The sequence below is a fragment of the Talpa occidentalis genome, unplaced genomic scaffold, assembly GCF_014898055.3.
Source record: "Talpa occidentalis isolate TD23 unplaced genomic scaffold, MPIMG_talOcc4v2.1 talOcc4.11, whole genome shotgun sequence".
Classification (NCBI taxonomy): Eukaryota; Metazoa; Chordata; class Mammalia; order Eulipotyphla; family Talpidae; genus Talpa; species Talpa occidentalis.
The window spans coordinates 38342482-38357071 of NW_023601104.1; the positions used below are offsets into that span (position 1 = coordinate 38342482).

A 14590-nucleotide genomic window follows, 5' to 3' on the forward strand; every position below is an offset into this window, starting at 1 on the left:
ATAAAAGAAATATTTGTAACAGAAAAATAGATGTAGCTCTACCAAACAAAATATATTAGAAAATTGAAAATGGAAATATTTTTATATTAAAAACACGAAGAGAGAACAATAAATGTAGCAGAATAATATCCAGAAATAGAACCAAACATATATGAGATAAAGTTTGTAGTTATAGAGGTATAATAACAATTAAGGAAATACAGTTTAATAAATTAATGCATTGGTGGGGAAAGATGAATTGTTATCTGTATGCCAGTTCTGATAGTACAATGAATTTCAGATAGATCAAATATTAAAATAAGAGAAGCAGAAAAAAACAAGCATGATATTGGTGCCATTGTGGATAGGACTGAGAGATTTGCTGCATGACTGTTTTTAGAGTTGGTATATGAAAGAAAAACCACAATGAATTCTAAACTCAAAATGGTAACCTGGAAAGTATGCGCAACACATAAGACAAATGAGAGAGTAATTCCTTGCTCTAAGAAATAAAATAAAGAAATAACAATAAACCAAGTAGAAAAGCAAAGGCATAATTAAACAGTTCAAAGGAACTGACATAATCTTCAGTGTCTCAGCAACAGTGATGATAACTCTTTACCATTTAGATTTGAAAAGCTTCAGAATAATTGGACAGGATGTGGAAGACACATTTGTTTATTTATTGTCAATCAAAGTCTATTTATAAATATACATATCATATTTTAAAAATAGAAAATAGAAAGACACAATAGTCTTAATTCAAAAAGGAAAACAGATGTAAAATGCTGAAGTTTAAATTTGTGTGTTATTGTTTAAAGAAATGCAAACAAGCATAAAGACATTTTTACAACAAGTTTTTTATTGTAAGTTAAATGGGTAGAGATGGCAAAGAAAAGCAAGTCATGAAGTTGAGACATGAACACAATGAAGAGGTTAATAAATATATATTAAGACTCAGAGTAAAAAGAGAGCAAAATTAAAACAATAGTTTAAGGGAATTTGGCTGAGAAATTCCAAAACTGAACTGTATCTCAAGCCATAGAATCAAGAGATTCTATATGCCACCAATAGAATAAATGTAAGATTGCAGGACAGCCTAGAATTCCTGGGGCAGTGAGCACAAAACTCACAAATGTGTCAATGGGAATTATATAGCAAGGGGCCAGTCTTCTATTCCTTCTCCACTGGATATAGTATTTGTTATTAATAATACAGAATTACAAATTCACTGTTGGTTCAATTGGTATTTTGCATCTTAGAGTTCTCCAACTCAAGCAAGTTGGGTGTAATCCTAATGCTCACTTCTTATCTGAATTATAACTGGTAAAAAGAATTAATTACTAAGAGGAGATAAAAACTAAAACTCTAAATAATACCATAGAACTGATGGAAAGAAGCCAAGAAAGGAATAAACTTGAAAAATGGATTCCCTCCCCAAGTTTCAGACTCTTAGGAGAGAGTATGAATGAGGACCCCTGGATGAGAAGTTCTCTAGGTTGCATTGGGTTAGGGGTGGGCCACAAATGGAGGGCTGAGAAAGGGGAACAATGAATTTATGCCCAGACTGGCAGTGGACTTGCTGGCAGGTGAGTCCACTGAGTGGCCTCATCAGAACCTCCTGGAAGCTATACTTTCAGAGCAAGAAAAGCACATTGTAAGCAGAAAGAGAAGCCTTTCCTTCTGTAATGTTCATCCAGCATCCTTTCAGGACAAAAGAGAAAAGTTTGAGTCTGGTATCACAAAGCCAGCCAACAAAGGGTAGATCTGATATGAAAAATCAACAAATTAATGACTGATATAGCTTCTTTGTCAAGGGGGGAAATATGATTCTATTTATTAAAGGAATTACTTTATTTTCTGCAATATCTTCTCTTTCTACTCTTGTGATGAAAGGAAACTCCACAATCATTGTGATCATTGCTCTTTTTTGTGGCATGCTTTGGTTAGAAATTCTAACAGCTCTGAAACTGTATCTGCTGCTAAGAATGTAAACCAACTTTGTCAGCATTTAAATGTAGAAACTTGAATGCCCAGCTTGTTCAGAGATTATGTATTATTGAGAATAAAGTATGTTTTTCTCTACTAGAAAAACACCTGCTGGCTCTCCAGACCTTCTTTGGATGAATATAATGAAAATATAAATAGCACTTTATCTTTTCATGAAACCTTGTAAGGATAATTTGTTTGAAAGCTATGTGATACCATGTAAAAAATTCAAAGAATTTGGAGTTCTTTCACCCAAACATTTCTTCTTTTGTAACTATTAACTTAGTTCAGACAGTTATTTCTTAATTATCTTTCATGTATTATAGCGATATAAAAAATTAAGATTAATTCAATATGATAGCATGTATGTTTCCATGTCAAAGATGACTCTAAAATGTCATTGTTTTCAAACTAAAAACCAGCCACTGTCCTATTAAAATGTACAATGAACAAAATTTCAATTACTTGCACAATGTTTGCTCATATTGTTTTTATGTAAATTTTTAAGTAAAAAGGACAATTTTTATTTTTTTTATTTTTTTTTAAATTTATTTATTTATTTATTTATTTTTTTTTAAATAATAAATTTTACTGTTGTATTCCCCATACAATTGCAGCCCCCCCATTCTGACCCCAATCCCTCCCCTCCCCCACCCCCTAAAAGTGTCTCTGGTTCATAGTTTTTGTTGATTTTGATTTTCACTTTCTTATAGTTATTCGTTTTCCTGGTCCCTTATTTAAGTTTTCTAGATTCCTGCTATGAGTGAGACCATCCGGTATTTTTCTTTTTCTTTTTGGCTTATTTCGCTGAGCATGATCCCTTCCAGCGCCATCCATGTTGCTGCAAATTGCATGTGTTTATCTAAAAAGGACAATTTTTAAATTGTGTATATAATTTGATTTATCTGAATGAAATAAATGTCTGTAGTAATCAATATAACAAGATATTCACAAATATTTTCAAAACAAAATGAATCTAAGAATCAAATTATGTAATTTCTGACTTTCTTAGCACATTGATTCTCACTGCTTACTAGATTTAGTGGAATCTTTTTAGAAAGCACCTAGAATGAAGGCTAGATCTCATATTAGAGTAATTAAATCTTACCATTGAAAAAAAGATGAAATTAATAAGCTTTTTAATGAAACCCTACCTGCCTAGTATTTTGGTAATCTAGGCTGACAAGAGAAAATAATGTAGTACAGAGTGCTTTAGTCAAGAAGAAAAATCATATGCCCAGACCTCATTCTATGAAGAAGTAGCAGCTTGCATGGTATGAAGTCAGAGGGTGTTGGTAAGATCTCTTCTTCCTAAATATTTGCACACCATACATCTGACAAGGGACTGATACTGAAGATCTACGAATAGTTCATGCAACTCAACAAAAAGAAAACAGCCCAATTAAAAAATGGACAGAAGAGCTTGATAGAGATACTTCTCCAAAGAAGACATGCACATGGCCAACAGGCATATGGAAAAATGTTCATCATCACTTATCATCAGGGACCTGGAAATCAAAACCATGATTAAAAAAATAAAACCAAGTCCTGGCTAGGATGTGGAGAAAAAGGAACTCTTTTACACTGTAGGTAGAAATGTATACTGGTCCAACCCCTATGGAAAGAAGTGGAGGTTCCTCAAAAGACTAAAAATGGACTTACCACGTGACTCAGCAATTCTACTCCTAGGTATCTACCCAAAGAACACAAAAACACTAATTTGAAAGGAAAACTGCACTCCCATGTTTATAGCAGCACTATTCACAATAGCCAACATATGGAAACAACCTAAATGCTCCAGGACAGCTGAGTGAATTAAGATGTGGTGTATATATATATATACATAAACACATACACACACACACACACACACACACACACAAAATGGCATACTACCCAGCACATCAAAAAATGATAAACTTATGCAATTTGCAGCAACATAGATGGAACTAGAAGGGATTATGCTAAGTGAAACAGTCAGAGGAGATAGATAAATATCTGATGGTTTCACTTATGTGTAGAATATAGAGAAATCAAACAAAGGATCAGATAAGGCACACTTTAAAACCAACCCTTGAAAGCTACCACAGATCTGAAGCATCCAGGATGGGAGGTGGAGGGAGAGGTGGAAGGGAGGAGATAGTAGTGGGGTGAGTATGACAGACTAAGGTTGAGGATTATGGGTGATCTGGTGGTAGGAGAACTATGTGACCACACCTGAGGGAAGAAATTCTTTATTGTGAAAAAAAATAGACAAGAATATAAAATAACAGTAATTCAATAAAAAAATATTTTTTAAAAAAAATCTGTTGATGTTCTAGAGCTAGTCTGCTAACACTGCACTCTTGACACTGATGGAATTGTATTCTGAAACCAGAAAAAAATAAACATGCACATTTCTGGAAGAGGTAAATGATAGTTTAGGCTTATACTGAAGTGTAAGCTACTTTTATGCTACCCTTGATAGGAAGGTAGATTTTGAGAGCAGAAAAGAGCCAAAAACATCAGGTTTCAGAAGTACAAAAATGCTATGGAGAGAGCAAAAATTGGTGGGATGAGAGAAAAGAGGAAATTCCCAAGGTTTTTTTTTTTAAAAAATCTTTTTATTGATGTTGGCTCTATTCGGATGCATTCAGAAAAGATGGACTAGATAAGAGGGCACATGAAGTGCAAAACTAGCGTTTTCATTCTTGGCCTAGAAGAGAGACTAATGTTTACATTAGTCTCATTTAATACCTCTTATGAATTGAGGGATTTGGGAAAATAAACTTAAAAACTCTAATAAACATTAATAAATCCCCTAATGGTCTCTGGAGTCTAAGGTAGAGATCCAGGGGTCCTGTGGGGTCCAGGTTGCCAGTTGGGATGTATGTTTAACATTGATTCATTATCCCTAAGAACTCTATGCTTGGTCCAAATGCAAGGAGTAAAATGACAGTGTTGAAATAGTTCAGTTTAAAAAATTTTCCTCCCTCTTCTACAATTTGTAATTTAAAGGAAACAGCAATTATGTTAACTGATCAGAGAAAATCCATTAAATGAAAGCTCTGAAATGCAAGCTCCTGAGTATATGTAATTTCATATTTTAAAACATTGTTATTGGAAAATAATAGGGGATAGGCAAAAATGGTTTGGGGGGAGGAATTTCAAAATTAGGAATCTTTACTGTACTCAATGCAATTATCTTAAATCAGTAAAGCAGAAAGTTCAAAGTCATATTCCTAAATACTATTCATCTCTTTATATATTTTCAGACATGTAAATTAGGAAACTAATAAGATAAAAAAAGGTCTAAATTTATTCACCCTAATCAATCGGCACTCCTCTTTTTCCATAATATTTGTATTTACCTGTAGCTGAAACAGTGAATGCATCATTGCTATCCATATACAGTCCTTCCATATTTTATTTTCTGAATCAGTAATAATGATACATTTTTCACATCTCCTGTTTAGGCATTATCTGGAGAATAATTTATTAATCTCCCTTAAATACTCTCTATATCATCTTCTTTATTACTTTCACTGCAGTTGAGATGTACCATAAAAACAAAATTTTTATAGACAATTGATTCGAGGAATTTGAAGAAACTGTGTTTTACTAATGGGAATTCCTCATTACTAGTGGCATTTCAGAAATTTTCTTGGGCCGCAGGTAATGGGTCAAAATTTTTCTCATTGCAACTTTCATATCCCTGTTCCTTAGTGTATAGATCATGGGGTTCAGAATAGGGGTGAAAACGGTATAAAATATGGCAAGAACTTTGTCCACAGGGTATGTGGTAAAAGGCCACACATAGATGAAGATGCAAGGTCCAAAGAATAATATCACCACAGCGATATGGGCAGCCAGCGTTGAAAATGCCTTGGCCATTGCAGCAGAGGATTTAAACCAAACGGTGATAAGAATGATGATGTAAGAGGCCACCAAGACAGAGAAAGTGCTTAGAGAAAGAATCCCACTGTTGACGACAATCAGTATTTCAATGATGTAAGAATCCAAGCAAGCAAGTTTGGTTACTCGAGGAAGGTCACAAAAAAAGCTGTCTACGACATTGGGGCCACAAAAAGGTAGATTCACAGTAAATGATAACTGACTTAATGTGTGCACCAAGCCCACAGCCCAGGAGATCAGTACTAGGATAGTGCACGTCCTTTGGCTCATGATGACCACATAGTGCAGGGGTTTGCAGATGGCCACGTATCTGTCGTAGGCCATGGAGACAAGTAGCACCATCTCCCCACCGGTAAAAAGGTGAATGAAAAAAATCTGGGCAATGCAGCCAGTAAAGGAGATTGTTTTATGCTCACTCAGAAAATCTGCAATCATCTTAGGTGTGGCAAAGGAAGCCTGACAGATGTCCACAAAGGAGAGGTTTCCCAGCAGGAAGTACATGGGGGAGTGCAGGCTGTTATCAGAAGACACTGTGATGATAATGAGAAGGTTTCCCAGGACAATGACCACATATAACACAGAGAAGAAAACAAAATAGAAAAGCTGGAGTTCCTGAGAACTAGAGAGTCCCAGCAACACAAACTCAGACACCACTGAAGAATTGACCTTATCCATGGAGCCAGACTGCACTCTTGCTCTGAAACAGTCCTGAGAGAGGGAAAAGAGGAAGGGTCAGAATGATGTACTAAGAACACTTTCATTATTCAGTTAAAATAAATAAATTCTTTGAAAAGAAGGAAAATAGATGTGTGAATCAATCAAAGCAATGAATGCATCAGATAGTTTCACTTATAGGTGGACTACAGGGAAACTGAACAAAGGATCAGAAAAAAGACAAAACTTGCAGGCAAATTATAGATCTGAGGCATCCAGCAGGGGAGGGGGGGTGTGAGGGGTCAAAACAGAGGAGGGAAGAGCACATGGATCTGTGGTGATGGTTCACAGGTGCTGAGGTGGTGGGATATTTATGGGGACTACACCTGAGGGAAGAAATCAAATATTGTACAAAAATGAACAACAATGTAAGAAAATAAAAGTGTTTTTAAAAAGTAATGAATGTCAAAAAAAGAGCACCTTTAGTGTAAAGGATTATTGAAATCCCAGATATAATGTCTATTTACTAAGAAAAACAAATTTTGAAGAGACCATAGTACTATATCTGGAGAGTAAGAAGTTTACAAGAAAGTCTAATTTATCAGTATCATTTAAAGCCCTTGAGTTTTGGATAGTCCTAAGAAAAATCTGTTATACAGCATTCAGCAAGCTCACACATGGGTTGTATTGTTATGATCACAAGACTAGCAGACTATCTGGCTCCACAGACTTTGTTGGTTGGCAAAAATATTTTGGATCTCTTGGTCTTGTGTTTATTTTCCATCATTAATTTTAAGAAATCTCTTAAGTACAACATTTTCTCTAATTCCAGATATTTTCATAGCTTGATATTTATCACATGATATAAAGTTACTATTTTTTCTGAATTTTACAAATTCTATAGCTCAAAAAAGATAGGTAGTGGTTAAAAAAAACCTACTTTGCAGGAGGTTTTAAAGTTCAAATATGACAATTCATGACATTCTTCTATCAGAGTAATTATAATACAATAAATGTCCTTAATATAGTAAATATTCCCATATTGACAAAGCCTTGTTGCTATTACAGGAATCATACACAACTTACTCAGTTTCTACCAAGGAGCTACTGTTGAATGTATATTACCCAGACCTGTAGTAGCAGTTTACCAATTATTCATCTGTATAATTATTTTAAATTACATTATAGCTTTATGTTAATTATCTGAAACTCATTTGTGATTATTAAGACCAGTGCCTAAATTTTCCATTTTTATTGACTATCAAAATTAGATTTAGGTCAACTTTTGTTTTCCCAGTTTAATGTTCTCCATGAACTTATATAATAAGCTAATAATAACATCTTAATAATCATTCAAAGAATAGAAGAGTTAATTGTCAGAAATAACAAGATTTCCTAAAATAGTACTTTCTGAAACTTTTTCTAGTTGTGTGGAATTAGATTTATATACTAGAGCTGTATCTTTGCAAGAAAAAAAATGAGATCATAAGGAACCTGTGTTCTAATCCCACATAAGAGCATAAACATCTTCCACTGTCTATTTCATACAATAAGCCAGATTTCTATGTCCCTAAGATATAACCCTACTCTCTCATTTCCTTCCTCAGCTTTTTTGAGGTATAATTGTCTAGTAAAAAATGTACATATTTAAGGCGAGCAATGTAACATTTTGATATATAAATATTGCGAAATGATTGCCACAGTTAATATATCCATCACTGCTAATGGTTACCTTTTTTTTTAGTGAAAACAATTACAATCTACTCTCTCAACAAATTCCAAGTATACATTATTATTAAGAGTAGTCACCAAGCTGTCCATGAGATCTCCAGAATTTATTCATCCTGCAAATGGGAAACTTTATATCCTTTAGCCAACACAACCTCTCCTTTAGATGGATGCAATTGCAGTCAACATGGGGAAGCCCTCAGCAGAGCACTGTTTTGTGCACTCTTGCAGGGAGGCATTTTACTGGCTCACACTTTGAACATACATTATTGTGGTCTTTGAAGCTAGAGCAAAAAATTAAGACGATCCATAACAAAGAAGTGAATGCCTTAGCAATATGAATCAATGAGTGAATCACCAATGAATATATAGTATATGTAACAAAATGACAGCACAATAATTGAGAGGATTCTGAAATATTCCGTAAATTATTTTATTACCTTGTCCAGTAGGTGGTTCACTTTTTTGAGTGTCCCCATTTCTAAAATCATTATCCTTGCTCAAGTTTAGGAATTTATTATGTAACCAGATGAACACTACTTAATGAAAATGTTTGTAGCACGAATAATGTATATAAGCTAAAAGAATGAGGTAAATTTCTAATAAATACTGAATAATAATTTAAAATCTGAAAAAGTATGGAAAAGAAAGCGTGTATTGTTAAGACACTGCAAGTTAGTTTCCATTGAGTTAACTGTTTGTGTATGCATTGTAGCAGTGATCCTTACAGGAAATTTATGGGAAAGTGTTATTATTCCTGACCTGCAGAAAAGTCAGAATCAGACAAGTTTAGTAATCTCTAGATAAACAGCTATTAAGGGTAAGGAAATCTTTGTAGAGGTTTAAAATCAGACCAGCAAAGTTCCAGACACCATTTAAACTCTATGTATAATAATTTTATCTTCCCAAAATACTGTGTGACAAACACTTATTAATTCTATTTCACAAGAAAAAATCAGAGTTACAGAGACGATAAGTGACTTCCCAAGTAGCTAGAATCAATGAGCTAGAATATGAACTGAGACCTTACACTCCAGGAGAAGCTGTCTCAAGCTACATGATACTGCCTTTTAAAAATTAAAGTAACATTGCTTTATACAAGGTTATGTAATATAAGATTCAGTTTGCATCATTCAAAATCAACATGCATAGATATGACATCATACTTTTTAGACCTGAATAATATGAAACCCAAAACCCATGTAGATTTTCCACATGGTCAGTAGTTGGGGGCAAAATTACCTCAATCCTTAGAAGGCATTTTTGGCTTACATGTAAGTCTCTCCTTCTTTCATGTAGCATTTTCATTTATTGACTAAGTGGTTTCATTTACTGACAAAGTGATGGGGTCTGGCTCATCCAAGCAAAAGGCAAAAACAACAAAAAGTCCTAAATTCTTCTACCCTCTTTTCTTTCCTCAATATCTCCTCCTTTATTACAAAAAATTTCCTGAAGGATATCTACATTTTCCCCTCTATTTCTTTTCCACCTACTAAGACCTTCACACCACACTCAATTATGTCTTTTGCTGCCACTGTCAGAGAAGCTTGTTATCAAATATCTTCAAAGTCCTCTTATGAAAACTAATACTGTAATACTCTTAAGAAGCAAATCTATGCACTGGCCCTTACAAGTAGGTTTTCGCTAAGGACCTGGTCTTTAGGTTTTTCATTTTTCTTCCTTCTCCATATCCACATTTTCTATCTTTCTTTTATCTCTTACTTCATATCCTATTAATCTCTCTTCCTCTCCCGCCATGTTCCCTTTCTTCCTTGGGCATTCCATTCATCTCTGTGGTATCCATTACCACTTGAGTGATGACCTCTAATTTCTCATGACACTCCAGTATTGCAAACATGTTTCTAATCATTTTAGGGATGTGCATATTATAAAGTCACTTCAGATCTCAGTTTATAATTTCTTACCTCAATTCAGTCCTTTTTCCTTTAAATGTTTATTTTTAGCTGTGACTATTATTCTTCTAGGCTGTAGACCTCACTTTTTCCTGGACGTTACCCTCCCACTTGCAAAATCTCATGTTTACTTTAACTCAAAGTAAAATAAATTTAAGTTCTCAGCATGACCACCAAACACATATGATCTGGTTTTACCCACACCATATACAACTCCTTAGAAGAAAGTAGACTATTTAACATGTATTAAGCAGTGAAACACTTCCAATTCATTTTCTTCTGGCCTGCACTTGTAGTGCCTTCTCTGAGCTTTCTTCCCAAAGGCATAAATTGAAATTTCTCTTTTTCATAGTTTTCTGTACCACTTTGCTTGCACATATACTCTCCCAAGGCAAACTTTGTGTAGTTGTCGTTTCCCTGCCACACTGAAAGATCCTTAAATTCTCATGCTTCTTATGTGTCATCAACAGATTTGGCATAAAGATGTACATCAAATAGATTCTCCATAAATACACTTCAGTGCAAGTTGAAATATAGTTCACCTTATAGCTGTCATTTACTCAGCATTTCTACCTTCCAAACTTTCTGTGCATTTCCAGTGAATGACCTTAAATTTTGTGACTATGAATCACCTCATACACTTCATAAACTTCATCTCACATGGAACAAAATGTTTCATCTCATTGGTAATACAATATTATACTAAATTAATTAAAACTAGTGCCAATAATAAAACCAGTAAAAGAAAAGGACATACAATAATCCTTCTGAATTGCAACGGAAAATTATTTTGTTTACCAAATTTTCAAAAAGTGGTATTTTGTTGACCAAGTTTTTAAAAAGTGACAGAAATAATGAGATTCTTAATACAGAAGAAATTTTCACTCTTCTCTAGCATTAAGTAAGTCCTGTCTGATCCATTTAAAGTGAAAGCAAGTAAAATAGATCATTAATGCAAAGATACTACAGTTAAAAACTTACAACCTAAGCATGGTTTTTAATAGTCCCATGATTTCTGAAAAATAGCTTTACTAAATAGGACTGTATCTATAAAGAAAGATATAGCCTTAAGGCCTATGTTTATTTAATTTCTTTAGGTTGTAGATGAAAGTGTCATATGGATTTTTCTAACTATGATTAGAGGTTTTTTATAATCTCCCTATGAATACTTTGCCCTCCCAATCATTCTAAGACACACAAACATCTTCAACTTAACATTGTCTCTTCTAATATGGCTTGCTTTCATTTATGGGTCCTCTGTAATATGCAATGTAATAATTGAATATGTAACTGGACATAATCATTTTTAATGTATATCTTTGTCAGATATTACCTACCTGATAAAATGCATAGCAGATGTAAATTGAATTATTCAGTTTTCTATCGTGGAATTAATCTCATCCATGTAGTGATATTTATAGATGCATTTTTCCTCTTGTCAACTTGGAGTAATATCACGGTTTTATGTATGTGATCAATTGAAACTTAGAGATTTAGAATAGATAGCCAAGGTTCATCTTCCAAAGGGGATTATTAATACCCTCCACTACACATTCCCATTAGAACAAAGTAAATGTCATCCCACATTGCTGACGATTACAATGAGGACCTTTGGACTCATAGGAGAAAAAGGGAGGGTCATTCAACCCTTGGACAGTATGTGGAGTAAACTATCTGTTGTGAATTCTACACAATTGAGCCTACCACTCTAGGGAAAAGTTGTGGAGAAGTTCATTCTTTTTTCCTAAAAGAGAAATGCTTTGACTTAGGAAAGGAGGGACATACAGTGTCCTTGCTACTGGAGCACATTGTGGTATAGAGGAAAAGGTAACTAATTATAGCTTAAAAGGCATGGGTTATCTTTCTCAATTCTACCAACAACTAAGAAAAAACTACTGAACAAATGATTCATCCTTCTAGGCATCAGTTTACCCTTGTGTAAAATGATTTTAATACTTCAAGTACCCTAAAAATAAAAACAACAATTACATAAATATCTTTGCATACAAGGTTCAACTTAACAAATGTTAATGTTTGCCATATTTCCTTTATTAGAAATACAACATGAAATGTAGCAGAATATGCCATCCCAAAATATGCTACTTTGGCATAGGATCATTTTGAGATGAAGGGTACTAAAGAGAAGCAGATACAAAACAAAAACAAAACAAAACAAAAAAAACCCTCTGCACTCCCTCCATTTGCTTAAAAGTAGAACAAAAATTTGTAAAGATGTTCCTGGTCCCTCTGTACCAGGAAGAAAAAAAGTTAATCACCTAAGGCTATTCTAAATCCTTATCAGCCCAGCAAGGGCAACAAAAGAATATATGCAATAAACTGCTTAAAAGACTAGTACCTTTATCTTTCATTAGTTTCCTTGAATAATTGCATTTGCATAATTTGCTGCCCTGGAAACACAAAATCCTAATCCATTGTTTTATCACTCATTTAAGATGCTACATAAGCCCAAGTCCTAACCATCCCTTTGAATTACATATTTCTGAGTGTCCCCATCCATGTGTACATGCAATGTACATGTTAATAAATTTCTGTTTGTTTTTCTCTTGTTATTCTGTCTTGTTAGTTGTATTTAATTTAATTAATTAAATTAAATTAATAAAATAATTTACAGGGACCTGTCAAAAAACCTCAGATGGATTGAGGGCGAAAAGATTTTTTTTTCCTTGCCTATAATATTATAGTTGGAAGATCTTATATAACAGTACAAACTACCCACTGATAAAGGATTGGATCAAGAAGATATGGTATATCTATAGTATGGAATACTATTTAGTCATAAAGAAAGACAAAATATTGCCACATGCAGAAAATGGAAGGAGCTTAGGGAATTATGTGTACTAAGCCAAATCAGAATGGCAAAGACAGATATTAGGATGACTCAAGAAAGCAAAATACTTATAAATGAAGTGATATTTCTGAGGTTAAGAGGAATGTCAAGGAAAAAAGTGTCAAGGTAGTATAAGAAATGGTGGTGGGGGAAATACAAAAGGAAAAATATGCAGAATGGCAAATATGGTCATAAATCACTACATTAAAAACACTGCCAAATGTAATTTTAAATAGTATTAACCAAAAAAAGCCAGCAAAAACCAGTTTTCTGGAATTAACTTATAACCTGCATTTGTATTTAACATTTTCATGATTTTCAATATAGTTGTATGACAATGGGGTATATCCACAAAAAAAATGTGTAGTTTGCACCTGCATTTTCATACTTATATTAATTCCTTTACAACTTGCTATTTTTTGTACTGAATAATTTGGTTGGGACAGTTATTAATAGTGATGCACATAGCAGCTTCACTGACCCCCACCTTGGGTCTGTGAAGACCCCTCCGGCAGCAATAAATTTTCCCATCCTTTGAAAAAAAAGAAATAGTGATGTACGTACTTTTTGTTCATTTATTTTAATGCAATACTTTTTCCATTATATAAATTGCTCATTGGCCCAATTTTCATGAAAGACACCTAAAAGTTTGTTTCCAACCCTTCATACTGTGAGCAGCATTAAAATAAACATCTATGAATAAATATGTGCTAGAGATTCTAGCAGATAGTCTGAGGAAATGTATATCTAGGAGAGTAATTGCTAAGATGTAAAGAATACAAATCTTCAACACACCAGTTATATCCAAATTATCCAACAAAATGGTTTAATACATTTGCACTCATTTTCAGTTTTCAATTTGCTTCTCAGTGCTGATCGTACCCTTTTATATGCTTTGCATGATTAACAAAGTATTTTTCCTTTAAATATTTCTGGTTGAAATGAGAATGTTACTAAGCAATCTCAGAGGAAGGAACTGCAGGTATATTGCAGAAAGTTCAGGCATGGTTTGGGGTCAACTGTATGTGTGTGAGGACATCCAGGGGTACCTGCCCCAGATATATTAAATATTATTTAATAATATATTATAACAATTATATCAATATAAAATAAATTATATAGAAAACATTATATAATTTAATAATCATTAAGTATTGAATATGTTATTAATATATAATTTAATGTATTAATATTTAATATATAATATGTTAAATATTAAATAATACATTGTTAATATATAATTTAATGCATCATTACAATTTAATATTATATTTATATAATAAATATATCATAATATTATATATTATATAACATTATAATTTATAATATATAACATTACAATATATAATTATTATATTATATTTAGTACATTATTATTAATTTAACATATTATTAAATAGTATTTCATATATTAAATATTAAATATATCTGGGCAGGTACCCCTGGATGTCCTCACACACATACAGTTGACCCCAAACCATGCTTCAACTTGTGAGAGCCTCTTCTTTCTGCAATATGCCTGCAGTTCCTTGCTCTGAGATAGGTTAGCAACATTTTCATTTCAAAGGAGAAATATTTAAAGGAA

General features: G+C 33.3%; 1 protein-coding gene across 1 annotated transcript; it reads right to left on the reverse strand.

The window, feature by feature from the left end:
• Positions 1-5568: 5568 nt before the first annotated feature.
• Positions 5569-6537, reverse strand: LOC119238192 (olfactory receptor 4K5). The gene has a single exon (XM_037501901.1). It carries the CDS (start codon positions 6535-6537, stop codon positions 5569-5571), a length of 969 nt encoding a protein of 322 aa, XP_037357798.1.
• Positions 6538-14590: the final 8053 nt, after the last annotated feature.